General features: G+C 38.0%; 1 protein-coding gene across 21 annotated transcripts in view; it reads left to right on the top strand.

Moving 5' to 3' along the window:
• The window catches only part of PLEKHA5 (pleckstrin homology domain containing A5), a 154,617-nt gene that overhangs the window by 83,413 nt on the left and 44,118 nt on the right, over positions 1-27,086 (top strand). For all 21 annotated transcript variants that reach the window (XM_063395205.1, XM_063395203.1, XM_063395204.1 and 18 more), the window contains 6 exons: positions 7,176-7,259; positions 8,181-8,301; positions 14,565-14,669; positions 17,794-17,866; positions 21,180-21,280; positions 22,185-22,300. In XM_063395205.1, the coding sequence (XP_063251275.1) occupies positions 7,176-7,259; positions 8,181-8,301; positions 14,565-14,669; positions 17,794-17,866; positions 21,180-21,280; positions 22,185-22,300 (600 nt within the window). The remainder of the gene's footprint in view (positions 1-7,175; positions 7,260-8,180; positions 8,302-14,564; positions 14,670-17,793; positions 17,867-21,179; positions 21,281-22,184; positions 22,301-27,086) is intronic.

Here is a 27,086-nt window from a genome sequence, read left to right on the forward strand (position 1 = left end):
GGCTTGCATAACTGAGTTAATGGTGTGTGGTAGAGATAATTTTCTATCTAGTGAGCTTTGAAAACGGTAAAAGTTGGTATGTAGCTATAAAAGCATTTGCAAAAAGTTTTTACTGAATTTGATGCTTGTAGTTGTACAGGGGGTGACTAAGATAACTGAATTAGCTCTGATTTACTTGGTGTGATGAATTTGAATTTCTTCTGGTGATGTTGTACAGTTGTGCTCATGCAATCAGTTGTCCCTTGTAAATTCAAGTCAGATTTATTTCTTGTTCTGAAAACCTCTAATATTGCATGTGTAAGAAAGTACCAGTTAGTGATTTCTGCTTAACCCATGTTAATGAATTGTCCCAATTTATTATTATGCTAATCTGAGTGGTCTAACTCGAGCAGCAAAGATACGTTTTACTTTGTGTTGGAACACCATTTTTTGGTGTTTTGGTTTGGTTTTGTTGCTGTTGTTGTTGTTGTTTTGGGGGAATTTTTGTTCATTTGTTTCTTTGGGTGGTTGTTGGTTGGTTTTGGTTTTGGTTCACTATTCACCCACTTCATTATTCTTCTAAACTTACCTCACATAGCAAACAGTATGTTAGTCATGTTTAGAACAGAGTAATACTTAGAGAAGTTAAAATTCTCTTCATCTGCAGCACTACTATCAAGGTACTGTATTAGACCCTATGCCCAGGGCTTAAAATGTAATGAAATGTTACATAAATTGATGACACGTGACAGGTACATCTCACAAATTATCACAACAGCTTTGTGGCCCTTACTGAGTCTCAGTGTTTTACAAATTTGAGATATGTTACCTACAGAATGAGACACCTCCCACAAAGTTCTGGGAACCCTGGAAAGAGTAACTTTTTCTGACAAGAGAGTGATTAGAATTGGAGTCCTTTATTAAAACCTTCTCAATCTGTAGTAGAGTGCATGCCATTTTAGCAAGTATTTCATCCTAGCATTGTGAATCAGTGGTTTTTTTTAATGTTTGCTCTTGCTTACCTAAACTTAGTTTTACCTTGGAAATATGTCATGAGGGCATGTTAATCATATCTGCTCAAGTGAGAAAAAGCTTTTTTCATGTGAATATTTTCACTGGAATATGAATGTGGGTTTAGAATGGTCCCATTGAGAGGAAGGTTTATAATTTTGAGGCAGCAGTGCCTAATCTTTTGGAAAATAAAAATAAATGAAAAGCTGGAGTACAGTCAGTTGTATAGAAATGTCCAGATGCTTTTCACTACAGCAGCAGCAAAGATACCAAAGCTGCTATGACTGGAACTGAGGAGGACTTAAAAGGAAAGTCTACAGAACTGGCAGGCTGCCTGAATAAAACAAACTCAGAGCAGCCCAGAGAAGTGATGGCAGCAGTAACTACAGTTTAGGTGTTACATTGTCTGCCAAGAAAATGAGTAGAATTTTTTCTGCACCTTCCCGAGCGTGTGCACACACCAAGGGTCAGAAACACTTTGTTCTCAGCAGCGTATGGGATTTGTTGCAGGTCTGTCAGCACTTTGGGTCTGGCTGTCTCTCTACCCCCTCCCCTTTTGCTGGATCTCCCTGATGTTAAGTTACCATACTCAGATGTTTCCCTGTGGAGCTGTGCAGCCCCGTTTCCGAACTTGTTGTTTAAAAAACCTTAATTGAAAAAAGGCTCGTAATTCTAGGATATGATAGCACTGGCAAAAAAGTGCTTGCATTTGCTGTTGACTGAAAAATGTGGTATTACAGATTTAGTAAAATAGAAGTGCTGGTATAGCCACAGACCACATCCTTGCTTGCAGTTGTGTAGGGACTGCATTTACTTCAATTTTTTCCAAGTTTGGACAACTGTTTGTTAGGCAACTGCATTTCTTGCTGTTAGAAATGAGACATTCTCATGCTACAAAGCAAGCACACAAGGTAGGAATGGCTGATTTGATTCATACCCCACACCCCCTGCCCAGGTGAGGAATGAAGGGATTCACAGAAGACAAACAAAACTGGCCCAGACTTGTCTTATGTTTGTTTGCAGTTGAATCTTACCTTTAAATATCAGTGCAAAAATTCATTAATGCAGAAAGAATTACTTTATTGCTCTGGTAATCTTGGTCTTCTTACTTGATTTGTCATCTTTTTAAGTATTTGGTCATGACAAATGCATAAAACTGCTTCTCATAAGAAATATCTCTGAGTATATTTGTGATATATAGAGATTGTGTGTATCCATAATAAAGATTGTCGGCCTATAAACTTTAAGACACAGAATAAATGTTAGGAAGAAGATATTTGGTGTAGCATTTTTCTGAAATGTGTTCTTCAGTGTTCATTTGTCAAAAGGAGCAGTGTTTCTAAATTAAAGATGTGGAGACCTCTTAAAAGTTGTGTCCTGGTTTGTGATTTTGTTGTATTCAGCCTTTGCTTTGATGGCCACACTGACAATAAGCAAATGAGAAGGCCTTAGCACTGAGGAACACATAAATAAAGGCTGCAAAGAAAGGCCATGAGAGAAGCTTTGAAGTGGCATCTAGCTTTAATTTGAGTGGGAGAAAACCAGATGTGTCTTTGGGAGTTCTGGCCCAGCCCATTTTTTTAAGAGGACAGCAAGCTCAACCAAATCATTCAATGGAGAGACCCCAAACCAACTATTTCCACCCTGGTACTTTGATCTTTGTTGCCACTTTTGAGTGAACTGCTCTGTTCCAGAGGAAAAACCCTTCATTTGAACTGTGTGCATCATCCAGTACAACTGGATTACATATCTCCTTTTTCCACCCCAACTGCAGTTATCTGAGTTAATTTCCTATGCAATACACTGACAAAGATAATAACTATTTCAAAAAGCAGACCTGATGGGAATTTTGATTTGGCTGACTTTTGTAATGTGTGTTAGAACAAAACATTGGTACGCAGCATTTCGGGTCAGCAGTCCTGAAAACACAAAATAGAATGAAAATAAAGAAACCTGCTTGTGTAGGACTTCTGTTAGCAAGCTTTGCACCTGGAATGATGTGCTTAGTTGCTGCTTACAAATAGAACAATACCTCTGAATGATATATTTGAGGGCTTTTTTTTTTTTTTTCAGCAGTCCTTGGATCACATTAAACCAAAAAAAAATTGTTGTTGGCTGTACATTTAGTGGGTAGATTAAAACTACACAACAAGGTTTTATTTAACATGTCTGGAAAATAAGTAAAATAATCGTGCCTTCTAAAGAGATTAAGAGTCTCAAAGGATGGAAAGGAGAAAGAGAATAGATAAGAAGGCAAATAACATGAGTCAAATTCAAGGTTACTGTCATTTCTAACCTGAACAGGATAAATCCTTTTGCTCTGAGGGCTTGTCCATGTGCCAGAACTAAGCTTCCTTATAAATTATGCCAAAGCTTGCGCTTTTCAGTGGAAGGGATTGGACAGGAGAAGTTTGAAAATTCTGGAGAAAAAGGGTCAAGTTAAGTTGGTGCTGTTAGGCTGGTATGAGTTGTCTTACACTGAGATATCTAAAAATGGACCTTCCATCCATGTAAGGCTACTTTAGTTTGCTTTTGATTCTTTTATGGCAGATATAAAACCACTAGTGTAATCAAGCACGGAATATTATCTTGATACGTGCAAGAACTATGCTTTATTTTGCTTTGAAATGCTTCTTCCTGTCATCCTAGTGTAGATTTCTGGAACCCGGCACATTCCAGTGGCAAATATTAATGAGGAATAGTTTGTGCCCCATACCAAGGCTGGAGAATATGCTCATGAATAGTGATGAAATAAACAGGGAATTTTTTCCTGTCTTCGTCTCTAGTGTTTAACATGCCATTAATACGGATCCTAAAATTGTAAGGGTCAGTTATGGCCTTCAGTATAAGTGCAGAAGACTTTGTGTATAGTTATCCTATGTTCTCAAAACATGGCAAAAGCTGGAAGGAGAAGGAAGAGGCTGTATCTCTGCATAAATAAAAAAGTGACACACTGCCTTCTAGCTGGCTGAGTCCAAGTGAATCACTCTCTTACCACATATAAAAGTACAGATGCATAAATATGCAGAGTTGAACTCTGAATTACACATTGGGCTTGGTATAAGGTTGAAATTAGTGTTCGCAGTAAAAAAATTTAGTTTTTTGCTTTATTTCCACTGAGATTTATTGATGATGTATAGATTATTGTAGTGTAATAAATGAAATTCTAAGTGAGTGTGTGTGTACTCAGAAATTTATGGATAACTGAACAGCTGTCTAAATTGGATGTTGAAGACTGTGAATATCAAACTGTAGCTTGGTTTGAATAAAACTCTCTGTGCTCTGCAACGTGGAGTTTAAAACAAATGCCTTAACCTGCTGTTATGTGGGAGGGTTATGACAATAATTATCAAGCTTTGCTACACCTTGCGCAAGTATTTTGAGGAGCCTTGTCAAAATACCAGCTAAATTACTGCCAAAAATGCAGTAATGAGATGAGTAATGAAAAAGTTTTCAAATGGAAGTATTTAAAATCTATTCATCCAGTTAGACATATTTACAGTCATCACTCTTAGTTGCACAAGCTGAATTTCCAGTGTTCACCCATGAGATTTCACTTGTGTCTGAGCTGAAGGGAAAGAAAAGCCTGGTTTTTCTTTGTTGTGCCCTTTTAGAAGGAAGTGACTGTTCAGGTCTGGAAGGCAAGCACTGCACAATGCACAGGAGCATGGTTCATGTCTGTGACATGTTTTCTGCCTTTTTTATGTAATCTCAGCTGCCTCCTGTACATCTCAACATCTGTGTGGAAAACTGTTTTGTTCGGGGATTTGTCTGTGGTTTTGGAATGCTGACTTGATGCGTGACTAAAACCCAAAGCAAACTATTCTTGAATATTGCTTCCTCTGCTCTCCTCTATCACTTTCGTGCCCTGTCCCTTCTTTCCCTCCTGGTTTTGTGTGGCTTCCCCATTGTGTGGCCTCTCGCTGCATCATCAGTGAGGTGCACTCACCCCAAACATGGGATGTGCCTCCTCTCAGGTATAATACTCAGAAATACCTGAGTATTTCTGGTCCCTGAGTAGAAGTCCTGATCCACTTATTTTGGATGTCAGCTCACAGTCACCTGTCAAGGTTTAATGAGAACCAGAATGCAACATTTTGGCAAAGCGTTTTGGCCAGCTCATCTCCAATCTCCATAGTTCGCCTTTCTTTTTTCTTTTTATTTTTTTTCACTTTGGTGTGAGAGTTTCTGAAATGTCAGAGGGGGAAAAAAAGGGCTTTGGAAGGAGAGAAAAAGAGCACTCACAAAAGAAAAAACACCCAACCAAAGAAACCTGGATGCTTCCTCAGGAATGTTTTGAGTCTGAATTCTCTTTAATCTGAGCTGCTTTCCTTGAGAGGCATTGTATGACCACGGCAATTAGGAGTGGCACACATTGTCCTCGGAGTGTCTCTTTCCTGTCTCCTCATTGTAATTGATACATTTCTGCAACAACAGCTCCTTCAGGGGCTAAACTTAGAAATCTGCTGAATTTAGTACAAGGATAAAGTACTGGCACTTGCCAGCTCATCAGTTAAGCTCTGTAGCAGTCTCTCCATTTAGGCATTAGTAGGTTTCGAAAATCCCAGTAGAGGAAGTACGAAGAATTGGGCTGTCTTTCTAATCTTACACTCTAGGTTTATGAAGGCTTATCCATTCATTCACCATGAAAGTAGTGTGGATTTTTTATTAGGCTTTTGTTCGGAGGCAACTTTTAATCAATAATTGCAAATTATTGATTGCTATTGCTCTATAATTGCAAATTGTTAAGATCCAAAGAATTTTATTTTAAAAGCGGAGAATATTAAGATAGTCTTGTTAAATTCAGGTTGTTTTTGTGAAGCAGGAAGGATGGAAAGCGTGACAAGCGTGAGATGAGCTGTGTTTCATAGTTTAGAAAGTTCAGATGGTGACGTTAATAGGCAGTAAAAGAAGTAGGTGTTAACGATGAAGAGCCTCTGGAGATCATTCAGTCCAGCCCTTCTGCCAAGGCCTCTGTGAATGCACTTTCTGAGGTCACCTAGAGCAGGTGACACGGGCTGGTGGCCAGGCAGGTTTAAATCTCTCTGAGGAGGCTCCACAGCCTCTCTGGGCAGTGTTGCAGTGCTCAGTGCCTCTCACAGTCCCTTCTCCTCACATTCACTGAAGGTGGCTGTGTTTCAGTCTGTGCCCCTTGCCCTGCTGCTGGGCACCACTGAAGAGAGCCTGGCCCGTGCTCTTGGCACCCACCTTTCAGAGATGTGGGTGCATTGATAAGAGCCCCTCTGAACCTCCTTTTCTCCTTTTCTCCAGGCTGAACAGGCCCAGCTCCCTCAGCCTTTCCTCCCAGGAGAGATGCTCCATCCCCTCATCATCCCCACAGCTCCAGCAGCTCCTTGTCTTTCCTCATCTGGGAGCCCAGAACCAGCCCTCCCCTTCTCTCCTTCCCTTCAGAGGCTGGAGGACTCAACTCCAGACATTTTCTTCCTTTGTGGCAGCAGCTGATAGTTGTTGAATTTGGGTGGTTTCTTCCAAGCTGTGGGAGCTGCTGTGATCTGTCAGGATGCCCTGCAGTTCAGGGGAATGAGATGATGCAGAGGGAGCATTTTTGTGCTGCTGGGGTGAAGCTCAGCCTCCCAGCCACTGGAAGGAACTTCTGAGCAGCACCCTGAATTAAAAAGTTGCCTGCAAAAGTAGGACTGTGACTGCAACCCCTCACTCTTATTCCAGTCACTGAGTATTTATCTGTAATATTGGAAATTTTAAACAAGTATCTTCATGTCCTGACGATGAAGACAATTGCTTTTACAGGAGTGTTTTATCCTTACAGAGCAGTTATATATGGCTCATGTTCAACTTGTCCCTGTCCAGCTGAAATCTTGTTTATGAATATATAAAGTTACGCTGAAGTGAATTATCTATGTTCATACATGAACTAAAAACACTTCTACAGTCTTTAAAATTCAAAATGGTTACCAACCCTAATATTTTCCATCTCTTTTTAGAGTATTCATGAAGATTCTTCAATACTAGTGCTGTTCCTTTTTCTTTGTGTGTATATATATATATATGCATTTGTGAATGTGTACACTCATGTTGTTATATGCCATGATGAAATATTCTTAATTATTTTCCCTGGACCGATACATTTGCTGAACAGGATTTACATAATTGAGCTGGAAAATCAAAACTGATTGCCTAATACTTTCTTTCTCTCTCTTTCACAGTCATAATGAACGAAAAGTGACCTGCAAACATCCAGTGACAGGACAGCCATCACAGGACAACTGTATTTTTGTTGTGAATGAGCAGTAAGTGCCTTTGTTTCACTCTCTAGAACACAGATTTTAAACCCATCAATAGTGAAGTAAGATTCAGTGATTACTAGTGGCAATATTTATTTTTTCCAGATCAGATCTACATGTAGACAGTTCCTGTTTAAATTACTTGGAAGTAATGATAAATATTTTATATTTAAGATATACACCATAGCTCAAATTAGTTGTATGATGGAAATGCATCACATTTATGCACTGTATGAATTTCCTCTTGTCACTTTAGTTACTCTGTAATTTTAGTAAACGACCTAGATATTATATAACAATCAAATAAACTTGCAGAAAAGGATAAATTTTATAATCACTGAGGGACACTCACAAGCTGTTAATCTATAATGTTTTGCCTGATGATTTCCCCTTAACTGATTATTTCCTTGGCCAGATGGGACATTTTCCGAATTGTTTGTTAATAACTCGGATTTGCTGTCTTTGCATTAGTTTTGTAGAACACAAACAATGCAAGGAGGTCTGCATGGAACTCAAGATTTTATTCTGGGTTCTGGATGTCCTCACCACCATTGCTGCCCCACATTTCACGGTGGCTCGAGTGAAAACCACCAGAACTGGCCAAATTTCACCACTGAGCCTGTTCTCACCCAAGGGGGGCAAAGCCAGATGGGGCCTTTGGAGAACATTTCTTCCCATTTCCATCTCATGCCCATACCTGTCTTTTTCCCTCCCACCAAGAAATTCTATTTTTAAGCAACATCTTAAAATTCATCTATAATAGATTGGAGCTTAAAACAAAGTGCAGGTAACTCTGCAATGAAGTGTGAATTGCTTTCAGATTGGAAAAGTAGGACACAGGCTGTACAAGGCTACATCTAGGGGTGCTTTTTATTAGCAGGCTGCACACACAGCATGTTCTAGTGCTATTACATATTCTATTTTCAGGACTGCTGCAGCAATGTCATCTGAAGAAAAGAAGGAGCGACCAGTAAGCATGATATGTGAAGCAACTAACTATAATCTGGCATCAGATTATGCTGCTCATCCAATGAGCCCAGTGGGCAGAGTAAGTGTTTATGTCCAAATAAATTAGAACTCAAATAATTCAGTTATTCCACAAGGTACCAGGCAGTGCTATGTGTTAGTATTCCACTGAAAAAGAGAAACAAAGCTTGTATTTTTCAGGGCACTTGACTCTTTCCACATTTAATTTGGAAACTGAAGTGTCTCAAACAAGTTATCACTGTAGCTGTAATTTTTATCAGGTGTCTCAGATCTTATGACTTACACATTCTTAAATTGACTTTTCTGATCTGTGTAAACAGCAAAACCTTGAGTGACTGATGAGGTATCTGGGCCAGCATTGTTGCAGAAATTGCTCCATCACAAACAATTGCCTGGATGTCTCCAGGTAAAACAGAGAGTTGGAATTATGTACAAGAAATAGTTGTGAGAGAGGTGGGAGGTGACCCTGTGCTAAACAGCAGATGACATTGGAGCAGAAGCAGAAGTCCTGGCTTCCTAGAAAAATTCCTGGTAAATGTTGGGGAGAATCCTAGACTCACTTTAATTTATGTTTTACTTCTCCATTCACCTAATTTCTCAGGAGGTTAAGGTAAATGCCCAGATGTTCTTAATAAGTTTGAAGTTTATTGGATAAAGCTGATGAGCCTATTGTGTGTATTTTTTTTTTTTTTTTTTTTTTTAAATTTTCAGCTTTCCTGAGCGAGAAGTGCACTTGCTACAAAATTAGGAAGTGTCTTAAGTTTTCTAGGAGACCAAGAAAACAGCTTTGATCAGTGATGGCAGACAAGAGCTGTCATCTCCTGTAGCCAGTAGTTAACAGTTAAACAAGGGGAAAACCTTATACTTTAGCTAGTCATTGAAAATGTTAACCCTGAGAAGTGCTTTTTCAGCAGATTAATCTAGCCTCCAAGGGAAAAATACACTTTGGAATGTGTTCCAACTGAGCAAATTCCTTAATGTCAGAAACTTGGATTGAAATAATTGACTTACGATGTGGTAAGAAACATTGTGAGGTTCCTTAAAGTGCAGTTTGGAAACTTTTTGTTGTTTTAAATATCTCATGAGACAGGCAGAATCCTTGACCTATGTTAGAAAACTGTTATTTAATGAGAAAAGTGTCTTAATCTATTAATGTTGCTGGGGGGAAAAATAGAGAGTCACAGATGTATTATGAACAGTAACAAAACCCATCTCAATTTCGTATGATCATGTTTAAGTCCATGCAGGAAAACCAGTTTAAAATAGAACAAACTAGAAAACCCCCAAAGAACAACAATAAAAATAAACTCAAAACCAGCCAAGCCCTAAAATAACCAAGCAAGCAAAAAACCCAAGGTAATTTCTTGTTAGAGTCATAAGAGTGTGTAGAATGCAATAATTACATAGCTAGTTGTCTCAAAATTCATTTTATGGGAAGCAATCTCAGGTTAAATATGCAAAATTAATTACAGTTTAGGAACATGTGTCTTACATTTTTCACACTTCTCTTTCAAAAGAGAAGTTGAAAATGCCCTTTAGTGTAGTGTTTATTTCATAGTCTTCGAGAAGGAAATTGAGATTTCTATGGCCCAGTTACTATGATTTCTTTTACTTTCATTGATTAATGACACTTTAGTTTCCTGTGAAAATAATATTTTGAAAAAATAGACTGTTCTACTTTTCATTCCTCCTGTTCCAGTTATTTAAATACTCTTAAAATATTAATATGATTATTGTGGCTGTATGTGTAATTACTGTACATCAGCTTTCAGATGTGAATTTGTCTGAATTAGTGCAACACCATTTAAAAAATGTTGTTTTTAGGGAGGTGAATGCTGGCAGAGTAGAACCACAGTTAATATCAGTCTGCCTTCTCTGGCAGCTACTCAAGGATAGTGAGTTGAATCCTGTCTAAAGATAGAAATATAGAAATGGCCCATGGGTTGTACCTGAATACAAACCTGATTTTCTTCTGTGTTTTTACTCATGTCTTCAAACAGTAGAGCCTGAAATTCTGAACTTTTGAATGTAATATATAGAGTCCTGGTGTATTGTAGCATAATAAAACAGGAATAAATTGTTGGTAAGGGAAGTTACAGAGAATTAATTACAGAGGAGAAGGATGCCAAACCAATTTTTTTAGGTGGTTTTTGTTTTCAGAGATAATTCATGACCACACCTGATATTGGAATGTAATGAGGTGTGGAAAAAAGTTGGGGTACAACTAAAGTTTCAGACAGTTAAAGGATATAGGAAAATGTTCTTATTAATGTTAATTGATCCCAGATAAATATGGAACTTGGAGAAGTTTCTGTTCTTGTCAGAAAGACTCTCTGGAGTCTAATGCTGTTGCTGACCAGAGGCTAACATGAGGTGAGGCAAAAATCAGTCCCTGCCCAGTAAAAGTCTTAGTTCTAATCTTCTTTTCCCACTGTATACAGGAGGGGGCCAAATAACAAATGACAGCTCTGTTAAGTGCTGCTTATTATTTCCTGTTAGCTTGAAGTGTATTTCCAAACATGAAGCCACTAGCACAGGCCCCTGGCTGTGAAAACCCACAGGCTTCAGATTGCTACAGACGTATTTATTTTCATCTCTCTGTAGAATGAAGAAATTGTTTTTCTGGTTGTTTTTTATTTTTTTAAATCTTATTTTTTATTCCTGCTGTTAAAATCACTACCTAGACAAACAGGATTAGATGTCATAAATTGCTTTTTAATGCATAAAGTCAGTCATATTACCAATCACCCTCTGTGATTCAGATCTGCTGCTCTTCGTTGCTGTCCTGATTATCAGCAGAATGAGGTGAGCACCTTCCTCCCAGAAAGTGATGTGGAGTGTTAGCCCAGCACGGCTGCTGAGGAGCTCCTGGAGAGCTGGGATGTTTCCCAGTGCTCATAAATATTAATCAGTTTGTTTCTAGGTATTTATTCTAAATCCAGCCCAGCTTTGAGTGGCTGGTGTAGGTGTAGCCATACAGCTCTGCTCAGGATGCAGGTTAGCTGGAAATTTTGGATTAATAGTGCTGAGGTTCATTAGCAAACAGCAAACAGTGAGCAGGAGGGGTGTGAAGGGCATTACTGGTGCTCAGAGCTGAATGTCTGCACTGTGCTTTCATTTTGGTTTATATTCAGACCAGTCCAGTAGTGCTCCTTGTGCATCTTGTATTTTAGTCCTGCCTAAATGAAATCCAGTTTGCTTTGTTATACAAACCAAAGCACACTTAAGAGTGAATGATTGGGAGATTTGCTTCAAAAGTAATCTCCTGGTCCAAGCTAAAATCCTGAGGCAGAAACCCACTCAGCTCATGGCAAACTGCAGCACTGGAAGGCACCAAAATTGCCTACAAAATCCAGAAAGTGGCATTGTGTTGTTTTGTGGTTTGGAAGATAATGTAAGCCTTGAAGACTGGAAACATATTTTTAAGCAGAAGTTGAATAACAAAGATACAGATTTGTACTCTCTGAGTTTACTTGCAGAAAATTTCCTTTTTAGCAAGGTTCTCAACCTATGTTTTTCCAGTTTATTGGCAAAAAATTTAATGATAATTAATGATTTTTGTGCTAGTTCTGAAACTGGGAAAGAAGCCTCACATAACTCCTGTATTTTTCTACCAGCTAAACAGAGAGAAAAGCCGCTTGCAGGGGTGATGAAATGTGCAGCCCCAGATGCTTGACTGCTCTGTTATGCAGAGTTCAAAACCCTGCTGGGTGTTTGTTTTTTCAGTTCTGGAAAACAGTGAATATCACTGGCTGGACGTCCTGGCTTTTCTCAGTACTGGATCTGTGCAGGGTTCTTCCCACAGGATCTGATTTTGGAGGTATCTGAGTTTCTGGGACTGTGCCTCAGAATGGCTCAGGTGGTACCAGGTGTGACTCAAGCAAGTTTGCTCTGTTACAGAAGGTAACAATAAAATTTATTCCTGTTTTGTTACGCTTGCACCTCCCAGCAAGTGATTAGTGGTTGGATCCTTTATTCACTGTCCTCTCTTTCTCTTTGCCTTCTCCAGAAGCTGGAGCTGGGCAATATGTCCAGAAAAACTGTAATTTTTTTGTGCCATGGGGTAAAAAGTACTTGAACCCTTCAGTTCTTATTTTTTTTCCTGTCACAGTTTGAGATAATTAATTATGTATGAGAGACCATGGGATATGGCCAGGGATCCCAGGCATAACAAGAGGAGGAGGTGATCTAAAGTCTGAGAACTCATAATTAGTTTATATACACACCTACAGTGTTTCAATATCCCAAAATACTCATTGTCTTAATTTTCAGAGTTTGTTGTGAAGTTATTCTCTTTATGCAGTGTGTGGCAAAATAATTACAAGTCATCTGAAGTGTTCTCTGTATTATCTAAAATTAGAAAGCACTTGTGATGCTGCATTTAATTGAAGGAAGTTTGTATTCACAGTTGGTAGGATGTAACCCATTAGAACTCTGCTGTTAGCTCAGTGAAATTGGAGTCAATATGGGCTTTTATCAGACCTGCCTTAGAGAGAGCTGTCTAAATTATCTGAATTTGTTAGACTTGACATAAGTGCTTGGTTGTCTTCAGAAGCATCCTCAGTGCTTTAGCTGTTTTTACAAGGATGGGAATTCTGGAGCACTCTTGAGGGGTTTTGAACCTTTAATACCTAATATTAGAGCAGGTGTGAGTGTTAGAAATTATTTCTGATCAGTTTTAGCACAGCTTTTGTGTGATAGGTTAACAGAGAGAGATGTCGTTCACTTTATAACTGGATTATTATGTTCTTTGTTATGTATTCCATTTTCACAGCTGGTGTCATAATTCTCTAGGCTTCTTACAAATCTTTGTCCATTTTGCACTGATAGAATTTTTCAGAAGAAAATGTGGAAGGTTTTTTACTATTATTCGTGATTAGGTTTTCAATTGCTTGCTCTGTCTTGCTTTTCAAAACTGAGTCAAATTTCTATATCTTCAAGGGAAATTAAAAGCACTCTGATTGTTTTTATATTGCCTTATGATTATTGCAAAAAAGAAATATAAAATGTATTTTGTGTTGCAGACTCTAGGCAAGCACACGTAGTTTTTGTAATGTTATTTTTTTTTTGCCAAGCAATATTGTATTCTTCAGTTAATGGCATCATTGACAAAAGCTGCACATAATTTTAAATTAAGTTCCCAGTTTATGATTTTTAAGCTACTGTGGGGTTTGCTCTGAAGCATGTGTAAAACCCAGCTCAGTTCTGTGATGTGCACTGAGAGAATTTCCATGGAGAAACCCCACACCCTCATTTACAACAAAACCTGAGTGTTGGTTTAGCATTCCTCCTTTAGGAATTTTGCATAACCTCTTGATTAGTCTCAATGGCAGAGACAGGGAAGCAGAAACACAGGATTGTATTGTCTCAGTTCAAAGGGTGGATTTGAGGCAGAGACATAAATGCAGCTTTAAAAATTGACTTGAACTTTATTTCTGCACAGGAGTGTACTTTGCTCTTCACATCTCGCAGTATTTGAGGCACCAGTTCTTGCAGAATTTAAAACACAAGTAAATGCTCAGCTCGTTTAGTTGCAGAACAAACTTTCTAAATGTAGGCTGAGAAGAATGAAGTGTGAATTGGCAAAGCACTGCGGGTTTCTTTGTGCCTTTTCCAATTTCTTTTGGTTATTCAAGTAGAAGAATGAAATCTAAAATGATTTCCTTTTCCAACCTCTCTTAATCAGATGTGATCATTGCAAAATTGTAAAAAGTATGAGCAACAGCTGATACGAGCTCTGGAGTTTCATGGAAAGATTTCTAAGTAGACTTCAGTGCAAGCAAGTAAAATAATGAATTTTCAAACCAACCAAGAGATCACAGAACAAAGAAAGAATACTATAGTTTATTTTAGGAAAGGGGGAATGATATCTTGTTGAAATATGAACAAGTTTTCATGTGTTAGGTCAGTGTTGGAAGCAGGAAGGAGTGGAATTTCTTGCCCAGATGATGTAGGTTTTCATAATTAATAATAGTTCTGTGAGTTTGCTTCTCTTCCTACAGCTCAGAAGGCCTTCTGCCTACCTTAGAAGAAGGTCAGATATGTATTTGGTTGGGTTTTTTCTTGTTTAAAAAAGCCCCAAAACATCTTTCAGTACTTGTCTTGGGATTTGTCTTTATATTCTCTGCAGAAGAAAAGAAAGAAATGCTGAAACCAGCAGAACCATCACAATAATTATCTGTCTAAAAAGGGAATAGAGTTTGTGTTCTGCAGTCCCCCAGAGGAACACACATAAGAAATAAGATCTTAAAGAAAAGAAAAACATTTTTATTTTTCTACAGCTATTGATGTCATGGTTTCTTTAACATGTTCAATTCAATTTAGACATCACGATCTTCAAAGAAGGTTCATAATTTTGGAAAGAGGTCGAACTCCATAAAGAGAAATCCTAATGCACCAGTTGTCAGACGAGGCTGGCTCTACAAACAGGTACTCAAACTCTCCTCACCCCCTTCTTTTCTTTTTTCTCCCCTCTAATGTGTGGTACAAAAGACAACCACTTCTGTGAAATGCAATGATAGAAATAGCAGAATGAAGCTATAAACTGTGAGCTGAAGTTAATTACCTCCTTGCTGGATATCAGTCTGATACAAATAAGACAAGTAAAGAACATCAGTAGATTATATATGCATGATTGTCTCTAAAAAATCTAAGCAGATGTTGGTAGTAAATAGCTGATTTAATTTCAGGCATGTTGAATGATGGGACAAAGGTGTATGACCCAGAATATTGGGGGGGTTTAAGGTTCTTTTGTTAGACTACACATGATTCTCTTTTATCTAAAAGTAATACTTTCAATTTAAAGAAGTAAGTGGAGCCATTTCTTCATGTATTTCACATTGGTCTGTCTATTTCCTTAATTCAAAGGTAATCATCTTAAAATCAGAGGTTATTTTAGGTGTTCCCATGGAGTATAAACTTATCTGAAGTATGTGCTCTTTATTATTGGGACAGTGTCCCAGCCTGCTGTAGATTTGCTATTCTGCAATTCCAGATTACACTTGCACTTTATTGGTTTGCAGAAATTCAGAGTGAAATAGCTTGATCAGAAAAAATAATGAACAACAAAACCCATTAAGAATGTTTTTTTAATTCACCAAGAACTCATCATTTAAACTCAGCTGAGACAAATGTGTGTATGTAATTTTGATCTACATTGTCATTTACTGTGCCTACTCAGATAGACTGGAATGACCTGCATACATTTCTGGGTGCTGGTGATGACTCAGTTTTTAAAAACTACTCAGATAATAAGATCTAGAAGTGTCTGTTTAGTGGAAGATTTTCCCAGGTGTAGACAATCCTGTGCCCTCTACTCTTCTTCAATGCTGAGAGTGAAAAATTCTCACAAAGGTGATTTTGTTGCTGTTTTCTGGGGCACAGAATCACACAGAACCTTGGTTGGAAGGGTCCTCATGATAGTCTAGCACAACCTCTCCTGCCCAAGCAGGCTCAGCTAGAGCAGGGCCATAGAACCATGGCATGTGCTGAGTTTGGAGGGAACATCAGGATCATCGAGTCCAGCTCCTGGCCCCACACAGGACACCCCCAAAATCACACCACATCCTTGAGAGTCTTGGACAGGACTTTGTCCAGCTGAGCTTTGAATATCCTCACAGCTGAAGGCTGCACCACAACCCCTCTGGCAACTTGTGACATTATTTGACCATTCTCAGAGTAAAAAGGTTTTACCTCTGCTCAGGTGGAATTTCATGTTTTAGTTGTGCCCATGGTTTCTTTTCTTGGCCTTGGCAAGTTTATCTCCACGTTCTTTAGAGTCTTTCATCAGATATTTATAGTGATGCCTCTTGATCTGCTCTCTCCTCAGACTGAACAGCCCAGCTCTCTCACCCTGTTTTCATATTGAAATGAAATTTAAACAATTTAAATGCTGTGATGTTTGATTGGGTCTGTAAGAAAAGGTGCTGCTGTATATTTCCATGTTGTTGCAGTCGTTGAGAGCCAATTCAGTCAAGAGTTTTATCAACAGATATGATCTTCAGAAATGTACAGTGAGAGCTTGTGCAGGTTCCTTTCTGATAGTAAAATAACATTTATGTAATCACAGAAAGTGGCAATTTTTGTTTCATTCAGGGTGTGCTGTCTCAATACATGTAATGGTCCTCTTCTGTCATTTTTCTGCTAATTAAGTCCAGAGCCAACTCCTTTTTTGGAAGATGTTTACAGTGAACATACTTTTTCTGAATAATGTTCCCAACCTCATGCTTGGTTTATCCTTTCTTCTTCTTTCAGCTCATTGCCCCCACCCCAAAAAGAGCAGAGCTTGAAATACGAGACTAAAAATTATCCTGACTTTCCTTGGGCTGGAGAACTACCCCAAAAACAAACCCACCCCACCAGTTTTTCATTATAGAATCTCTCTTCTTCATTGTCACAAAACCTATTTACTACAAGAATATTGCTAATTCACACATGCTTTTCTTCTTGGAACAGATTAGCATATTTATTAAATCTGATTCTACCAGGATGTGTGTGCTGCAGTGCTCTGGCTTATTTACACTGCAGTAGTTGGTGGCAGTCTTTCATTCTGAGCTGTGTGGTGTAAATTGGCTATAAGCATAAAAGAAAATTAAATTGCTGTAGGAATAAACTTTATTTGGGAAAGAAATTTGCTCTAGATATATGAGTGGTTATAGAAGACAAAGTTCAACAGAGAGTTTCTTCAGAAAACAAAGGTGGATGTACCTGGAGTGTTACCTTGCTCTTTGAGAGAAAAAAACCTGCTTTTGTCTTGTTTTAATTAGTTAAACTTATAAAATTAATAGATTGTAATGTCTAGGAGGCTCAGACAGGGCCTCCCTACTTTCCACAGCTGCCTGAGAGGGGATTGTGGTGAGGTGGGGGCTGTCTCTTCTCCCAGGTGACAAGACAAAAGGAAATTGTCTTGTCAAGCTACGTCAGGGAAGGTACAGGTTAGATATTAGGAAAAAAAATTTCACTGAAAGAGTAATAAAGCACTGGAATTGTCTTCCCAGGGAGGTGGTGGAGTCACCATCTCTGGACGTGTTTAAAAAAAGACTGGACATGGCACTTAGTGCTATAGTATAGTTGAAGTGTTAAGGCATAGGTTGGACTTGATGATCTTAGAGGTCTCTTCCAACCTCATTATTCTGTGATTCTGTGATTCTGTGAAATAGCCTCAAGTTTATGTTGGATATTGGGAAAAAACTCTTCACCAGAAGGATTGTCAGCCATTGGAACTGGCTGCCCAGGGAAGTGGTTGGCTCACCAGCCCTGAAGGTGGAATTGGATGTGTTAGTGTGGCACCTGGGGACATGGCAGTGCTGGGTGACAGCTGGACTCGATGATCTAAAGAGCCTTTTCCACCCTAAACAATTCTGTGATTCTCTGTGAACCTCAGGCTCCCTGGGTCCCAGCCTTTCTTTGCAGTGACAGATCAGGATGAAAAGTCAAATACTTTAAATAGCCAGGGAGGTGAGCTGCCAGCAGAGCTGAGCAGTGCCTGGTTCTGCTGTGAGCCACTGCAGTCCCCAGGCTGGGCGTTCTCACTTGGTCCCTGTGGTTCCTGCAGGACAGCACTGGGATGAAGCTGTGGAAGAAGCGCTGGTTTGTGCTCTCAGATCTGTGTCTCTTCTATTACAGAGGTAAGTTCAGCTCCTCAGGGCTTCATTTCCTAATTTTGCTGGGAGCAGATAATTTTTGACACACCACTCAAATGTAAGAAATAAGCTGCTGCTTATTAAAATAGTTGTATAGCTGTCAATATCCAGGCCTGCTACTCTTTTTTTTTATTATTATTATTTTTTACTTTCTTTAATTACCAGTTTAACATAATTGCTTCCTGCCTGCCAGGCTGTTCTCAAAGGGCAAACCCATTCACAGCCACCTCTGTTACTAAATTCTGGGTTGTACTTTTCTCACAGCTTCTGTTGCTAGAAACTAAGTATGTCAGGCTAAATCTGATTTTTATGTGAATTAAGTAGCTGAAGTGGGGATAGGGAACGGATGTAGTGCAGGGGAGCTGAAATTCTGCCTTTAGAATGATAAAGAGGATATATGTGCCTTTGGGAACTCTAATCAGTGTTCATGAATACTTATAAAATGAAACGTTGTCCAATTCCATGAGTAGAAGTCTCTGCTGTATTTGGAACAAAAGAATCTGTTAGTAACCTCGTGTAGCTAGATCAGACTTATTTTACATGGAAAAAATTGGCTGCTTCTCATTCTGGTCTGGAGTTAAGAGTGCCAGTGATCCCTTCACCATTGCAGGTTATGAACTGTAGTGCTCCTGAGGATAAAAACAAATGGGAGTTTGGCACAGGGAAAGAAACACAACCATTTTAGTTTAAAGAAGTAAAGAGGACTGTAAAGCATGGCAAAACAGAGGAATGTAAACAGGGCCATTGCAGCCCTGACCGTGGGTGAAGGGCAACAAAGGGTTTGGGATGAAACTTTGGAATTGGTGGAACTGATGCTGGGGATGCTGAAAGCAGAGACTGATGGATTTAAAATGGTGTTCTCTGAAAGTGCAGCACGGATCCAATCAAAGACAAATCAGGTCTGAAACATAAAAAGCTCTGTTTGCAACTGGTTTAGTTAACAAATTCTGAATTTTTCAAATATGATCGTTAGGCTTTGTTTTTCTACCCCAAGTGGTACAGAGTTGGATAAAACCCTGCTGAGTCAAAATCAGGCTAAAATTCCAGTTGTGAGGGCATCAACTGACTGATACAGTTACACTGGGGTTACCTACATGGTCATTATATACTCTGTGCTTTTTACAGGTTTATTTTAAACACATCTTCAAGCTCCATCTTCAAAAAATTGTAAAGAGAGTGCTACATTATAGCTGCCTTAAGAACAGATCAAATCGAATTTAAGCACTGCAGAGGATATTTGTCAAAAAAAGCAATAAGCTAAACCAACAACAAATAAAATAAAAATAAACAGCTCTATAATCTTTTTATTTTCTATGTTATTCTGCCCAGCCATCTGACATACAAGCAGAATAATCTAAATTGTTTACATGATAAATGTAGCTTTTAACTATCACTCACTAGAACGTAGTTAAAACTGTTAAACTGGAATTAAATGTGTGCAGTGATGGTCGAAAATGTATTAGAAGTGGCTGCTAAAATATAAAAAGCTTTTAGTCTACTTTTATGTTTTGAAAAAACAGGAGAGTCATGCACATTCTGCCAGATCAAACCACAGACCCTGTTTGTGGTTGTGCAGTTGTGGTTGTTGGGTTTCTTTGGTTTTGTTAGTAATTCTTACTGAACTTCCAGAATTGTGTTGCAGTGTTAGCAGCTAAAATACAATTTATAGATGAAAAGAAAAATGGTGTCATGGTGTTTTCTCCCAGCTTAGAGAATATTCTTTTTCTGTTTCCCTGAGGCATGAAGGACTGTCCACTTTCATATTGGAAGGTTGTTGTTGGCACAAATAAAAGTTCTTAGAACTGGACAGAAGATCTGCTCTTTTTCCTGTGTGCTGTTCATACACAGCACACAAGTAAAGATGGGGATGGGGCAGTGAGATACGTAGATAAAAGCAAATGTGATTGGAAACAGGTTTTTTAAATCTGGGACTGGAATGTAGCAGTATGTCTTTAACAAAGACCAAAGTCCTCCAGACGTGCAGCTGCTCAGTGGAACAAAAATGCTTAATGCTGTTATGGCACTAGAGAGGGGATTTAGTCATTAGTCAAAATGTGATCCAGGAAAAGAGAACTTTTCCCCAAAATAGAAGTCCAAATAAAGTAAACCCCAATATTTGCCATGTGTTCAGGGACAGGGCACATTTTTGTATGTGGCTAGCAAGGAGTTAATATTTGAAGGGAAGGTGGGATGGTTTCAGTCATATTTAAAGGTACTGTTGAGTTCCTGAAAGTAAATCCTGTCCATTTCTATTCTGCCTTCTAATCAAAATAAATTTATGCTCAGCTCTGCAGTTAAACAACTGTCCCAAAAAGCAGAATTTTTACAGCTAATCTGTCATGTGATACTAAAATGGCTGGGCACAACTTTCCTCATATAAAAAACTTAAATGAAGGTTCTGGCTTTTTAAAATCTAGGGAATAATTGAGAACCTTGAAAAGATTTTTAAGTCCACACATAAGCAATAGTCCTGCCATGCTGTTTAAGTGTATTTTAATGGTAACAGCATTATTTTTTCATTGAAATTTTGCAGTACCTGTTTTCATCTTAAAATTTTGTTGATATAAGATATATAGATCAATTTCATCTCATCATTTCATAGATACAGTTATTTCCTGGAGGCACTGTCTTCAACTAAGAGAAGTTTTATGGGGGACAGTCTCTAAGATACTGATTGTGAATACAAGTTCTGTACTTGAAATACAATTAAGACCGACTTTATGAACTGCATCCCATTATTTCCTTTATTAAAGTATAATTGGATTTAAAAGCTGATTGTGGCTTTCAATTTAAATATCAATTTTTTATTATGATCTATTGATCTAAAATTTTATGTAAAACAAGGTTCTGGAAAAGAGTGTTTGTTTTGTGGGAGAGCTGTTTTTTTACAGATTGTCTGAAACGTGCATGCTTACAAATGGAATGTAATCGAGTGTAAACTCTTTGTGGGAATTACAACTATAATTCATAATTAAATATTATAATGGGGATTATGTAGCATAATATGCCTGAGATTAGAAGAAGAATGTGCACGTTTTCTGTAAGGCCAACAGTCTTAAGCAGTCACAGATTTTTTTACTGAGCAGAAAGTAGATCTGTGGTATTCTTGTCCTTGTCACTGAATTAGAGGCTTGACTTCCATCTGCTCTTCAGAGTAGATTTCTGGTTCTTAACTCATTCCCCTCAGAGCTAAACTTCTTGTTAGTGCTCACGTGTGGCTGAAAGAGTTTCGTGAAGTGTCAGAACGCAAGTGTGGTGTGTGCAGAGGTGTTTCTCTAATCCAAGTGTGCATTCCCAGATGAGAAAGAAGAAGGAATCTTGGGGAGCATCCTCCTGCCCAGTTTTCAGATATCTGTGCTGTCTGCTGAGGACCACATTAACCGCAAATACGCCTTCAAGGTGAGGGAATCAGCTTTTCCATTTGATTTTATATCTGAAAGCACAAGAGCCTGGTAGCAAAACCTCATTTTACAGAGTTAGCAGGTGAAAAAGGATTGAAAAACAGCTTCTGAGCCTGATTTTTACATAATAGAGTAGCAAAAGTTTTAAGTACTTAGGCTGATGTAAATACAAACATAATTACCAGAATGGGGAAATGGATGGATTTCACTTAGTAGTATTTTCTTTTTCAGTTTGTGGATCTTAAATCCTGTGTAGTGCTTTAGAATCATAAACCAGCATCTGAATTTACCCCACTAATGAAAGTGCATTAGTTATTTAGATACAAAGTATCTTTACACATAAATAAAGATAAGAATTTGTTATCACTTAAATCACATTCTTAGGAGTGTTTCATGACAATCTTAAATCATGATATAAATTACTTTACTAAACATTTTGCCCTGACTTTTTTTATTGTTGTTTTATGAGCTCCTTTTGGCACTTCGTTTGGTCTCCTAACCAAGACATCATTTATTTACTATGGTAAGTACAAATTAAAACTTACTGTATCATTCAGACTGCTATGCTAAAAGATCTGTGCTAAAATCTTATTTATAAGAATTACATTAATCTACATTAATGAATGCTCAATATCATTTTTAGTAGATTGAAGAATTTGGAGGGCTTTTTGTTTAATGTCTTAATGAAGAAGCAGCTGTGATTAAAAATTACTGACAGTTATTTTGAAAATACAAGTGACCAGAAACTCTGTAGTGTTCCTTTTGATTTTTTTTCTGATCATATTATTTGCAGAAATCTTATTAGAAAATGCTTGAGAGTGACTATGCAGTAACAATATTTGCCTCTCTTCTTTTACAGAATTTTTCATTTTTATTGCAATGACCCTGTCATTTCCAATCAGGCAGCTCATCCAAACATGAGGACCTATTATTTCTGCACAGATACAGGGAAGGAAATGGAGTTGTGGATGAAAGCCATGATAGATGCAGCACTTGTGCAAACAGAGCCTGTGAAAAGGTAGTGTGGATTGGCAAAACAGTGGGACAGTGTATTGCTTTCTCTTGTTTAGTTTGATTTGTTTAATGAAAGAGTGGTCTTTAAAATAGAATGTAAATTGGCTGAGGTGATTTCTCCTTATATTGAAGACCCCTTACTAACTGCACAGTGTCGGATAAAATTTTGAAGTAGCAAAAATAATCTAAGTTCTGTTCTGAATATTGATTGTCAGGGGCTAGAAGGAAAAAATGAGCTATCCCTGTAGCCAGTGGCATCAGAAGGAGTGCAGTGACAAATGCCATGTGCAGGCATGTTTGACTCCCTGCCCTCCTGACTGAATAGCAACAGCAGCTCAACTGGTGGTAGCCTTTGGCTTAAACCTGTCATAATCCTCCAATTCACAGCTGGAATTTCTGGCTAAATTAACCACTTGTACCTGTGGGCAACCTGTGGGGAGCCATTCTTGTTCATCATTAAGTTGTCATCAAATTTCTGCTTACCTGACCTGGAGCCTTTCCTTCCTGTGCCCGTGTGGTGACAATGAAAAGCAAATTATCACTGGAAGCTTTGTGTTCTCAGAGACTGAACACTGTCTCTGAATGTGGTCCCTTGGGCCAGCTCCATGGCACCTCTAATGGAAACCTCATCAATTGAAAGTTTAAAAGCTCCTCGTTATTGACAGCAGAGAAGTTATTGCTGATGGCTGCTGTCACTAGATCTATTCTCCACTCTGTTAGTTCCTGCTACCCTGGAGCTAAATATATGTCAGCAATGCTGAGAAATTCTGAGTTTAAAAAAGTAATTAAAATCTCCTGGACACAGGTACCAGAGAAGTTTAGTAGTAATAAACTTTATCTGAAAATTTTGGTTTGTATTGCAGATACAATGGTAATTTACATATGGAGCAACTATTAAACCAAATCAAACTCACTTAACTTCAAACAAAAATCACATATTAATTGTATAAACACTCTATAAAGGAGTAAAACTGAAGGAGGTCATTCTTAATCCTGTTCTGCACCAGTGACATGACCTTCATTTGATGTTTGCAATACTGTGAATATCTGCCTGGATATCACAGGCAGAACAGGCTTGCCAGCAGCCAAACAATTGTCAGAAAAGCAACTTACATAACACCATCTTGTTGTTTTGATTCAGGCAAGAAACCTCAGAATGAAACAGAACTAGATGTGACCTCTCTGAAAACTTTGTTGGTAGCCTTGAAATAATTATTTCAGAGAAAATAGATTTCAAGAGCAAGTCTCAAAGAGTTTCATATCTGTTAGCTATAATAAGGAAGAAAACCCTTCAGACATCTGTTTTCTAAAGAATCCATCTTTTGGCTATTTCTTAAGTTCTTAAAATGAAACATAGCAGGATATGATCTTATGCTGGAGAAATACTGTTCCTTCCCTGTAAAAATCTGTTAAGTATTAAGTGTCTTATTACCTCATCTCTGAGTAACCTAAAATTTGGCATATATGGAGCTTAAGCATAAATGGTTTTGGTTCAGTCCAGTTTGGCAGTGCTTTTGTTTCTGAGTTCTGTTTTTTCAGAGGTTTAGACATTGTACTAAACACAGTTTTTTAACAGACTAGATACTTGCAATAAAATAAATGAGCAATTAAGAACTTCCTTAAATATTTGTGTAAACTGATGTTGGGCCACTTTTAATTGCCTGTTAATTTAAAATGCCCAATGATAAATGAGGAGGTTTTTTTACAACACAATTCTTTAAATCTAGAAATCAAGATACTTCACTGCTTATGGTACTCTGGAAATTAAATCCAACAGTCTGTTAAACTGAATCTCTTTAATGATTTTAGCACATTTTTTGTGTCTGTTTTTTCTGGAGATGTGAGTTCCTTGGAGAGGATAAAGATAATGGGAGTATTTAAAACATTTAAGTTGGTGGGAGGGGAGGGGTGTTGCCAAGCTTTTCATGAACTACTCTTCAACTCTTATTTTCCACACATAGTTAGCCACATAAACCACACAGGAGATATGGAAGTGAGAAAATAAAAATGTACCCATTTCTCTTAGAACTGATCTCTGTTAACAGAAATATTCCCTTCTGATGTTTAGCTGCAGGGAAGGACAAACAGTATTTGGCTCCATTGACTGAATTGTAATTACTCCTTTCTAAACAGTTTTGATTTTACCTAGACAGTACATTCAAGTTTAATAAAGTACTGAGAGACCTATTAAAATAATTAAACCAAATACTTTAGTCAGTGAGGAGCAATTGAAGCTTACGACTCAACATAAGATCTCAAACACCCTCTCTGGGTGCTTGCTTGTGTTTGTAGATGGTCGTGTCCACCAACACACTGATTTACCATTTTACCCTGAATGATTCTCTACTCTCCAAGGTCTGAGTGTCATTTTTCTGACCTTTCACTGGCAGCTTGTGTGCTGCAGCCTTTGTTTCCTCTCAGTGATGCAGCATGTACTAAGAAAAGATGGGTTTTTTTCCCTCCTGGTGTAGTTACTTTCCCTGAACAGCATAAGCCAGGCTGCCAAAAAAGCACTTGTTAGAACAGAGACATCCACAGTGGGGGCTTACTGACGTCAGTGTGCTTGGAAAAGATGGCTTTTCCTTTTCAAATGCCTCTGCCTTGCTTTGTTAAATCACAGTGCTATGTCCATCTGATCATTAATCACATGCTTCCCCCTCTCCAGCCCTTGCAGAATTATTTCTTTATATAAACCAGCATAAAATAGTGCTTTTCTTGTGTTGCATATTGCATATTGGACATATGATTCCTGTTTGGTTGCAGAAATCTATAAATTGCATTCAGCATATGCTGAAAGACCAATGTTCAATGCTCATTCTCCTCCTCTTCTCCCTATCCCGTCCTCACATAGCCTGCAAGCTTTGTTGAATATGTCTTTGAGAGTTAGCTATAAATACGGAGCCAAATATACATATGGATTTCTGTTTCTTACATTTGTTTCTGATCATTTTTTCCCATATGGATCCTTCAGGGTGGAAAGGGATCCCTTGCTCACACAGAGTTGGCAGATTTGGTTTCACCAAGAGAGCCCAGCAATCTGTTTGAATGTCAGTCCTTCAGCCTCGACACCATCCCAAAGACTGTCAAATGTAAATGTTTGCCTGTGCTGTGTAAAACCTGCTACTAATGAGTGATACAGCATGAGGCTGCATGGAAAAACAGTTCTGTGGTTTGGGGAGTTACTGGTTTTTAATTAGAACACATGGAAATTACTAGGAGAGTGTGAACTGAGCACAGTGCCAGGGCTTGACTTTGCCACATGTATGAGGAGTGTCCTAGAGATGCCACTCTCCCTCTCCACCCTGGATTTTCCACTTTTTCCTCTGCTCTAAAGCCACCTGAGAAAGGTTTAGAAAAAGTTTTCTATATATATATTATATCTATTATATATATTTCTATATTATATAATGGGGTGGGTGGTGCTGTTGAGACATGCTGCAAATATTAATGCCCACCTTCAGGATTATTTGCAAGGTAGTCTTTAGTCTATATTCATTGGTAAACTTCAGAGTGTTGGGTGAAAACTGAAACCTTAACACCCTTTTTTTACTTGATAATTGTGGAAAATGGAGGTTTTCATTCACATTCCTGTGGGAAATTCCTTTAGTTTCTGGTAGAAGACTGGGCAGTACAGTTTTGAGGTGAGAGTGAGAAGGTGATCCTTTTTTTTTTTTTTTCAATAACCTTGAGAAATGACACAAATGTTTGATTTTGTGAACAATTTAAGGTCTTGGGGGGAAAAATAAATGGCTTTTTTTCACTGTGGGGTAAGCAATAATGCTCCTGGTAAGTTGTGTGTGATGGCCTTTTTACGGACACTTGAACTGGATAATGTTATAAAGATGAATAATGCATTTGCAAAACAAAAAAAAAAGATGCAAAACAGAACAAAAAGTTAATTCAACATCATCTTAAAATAAAGTGTTGTTCTTGGTTTGGTTTTATACAGAGATATAATCTTAAGGAATTATATCTCTTCCTCTTCTTTCCTCCCATACCAAAAAATGTAGAGCAAAACATTTTAAGGTGATGGGTTGTTTTTCTAGTGAACTAAACCCAAAAGTCACTTTTTGAGCTGAGAATGAAGTTCAGGTCCTCCCAGTATGGCAAAAGATAGAGCCTCACATTTTGAAATTTTAAAAAGAAGATCACTAATAGAACTGCACACATTAAGTCCTTGTGTAAATACAGTAAAGCAGTAGCAATTCCAAAAATATCATTATTTTTGTGGTATAGTTCCTTAAGTCAACAGCTATTTTCCCCCTTAAAATTAGAAAAGCCACAGTTATTTTCCACAAAATGTGTGCCAGCCAGAGTGATAACATACCAGAGAAACCTAATTGATACCATTGACCACGAAAAGTCATTTGCTTTCTTTAAAGGAGCTCATTATATGCTAAATTCAGCAGTATTGTGAATCACAAGCTGACTTTGAAAATCATCTGAATTTCAGGCTGTTGACATTTGGAAGCTGTAGCTCTTGGAGAGCCACTGAATATTTTTACCCTTTGAATTTTCAGCCCTCCAGGAGCTGAACATCCAGTTTTTTCAGACTCTGGATTTATTTGTTGTTTATGTGTTGCACACATTTTTTTTCTGGAGGGGTTAATTGACTGTTGAATTAAAAAAAATATTACCTCATGTTATAATTGTTTTTAAAACAATAAATGAAGAGAAAAGTGTAGAAGTAAACAATACTCACACTTGCCAGCCAGAAAAACCCCAAATCAACCAACCAAAAAACAAACCAATCATGCACTACCACAAATCCCCAAACAAAAACAAAACAC

This window comes from Prinia subflava, chromosome 4 (assembly GCF_021018805.1).
Source record: "Prinia subflava isolate CZ2003 ecotype Zambia chromosome 4, Cam_Psub_1.2, whole genome shotgun sequence".
In the NCBI taxonomy this organism is placed as follows: Eukaryota; Metazoa; Chordata; class Aves; order Passeriformes; family Cisticolidae; genus Prinia; species Prinia subflava.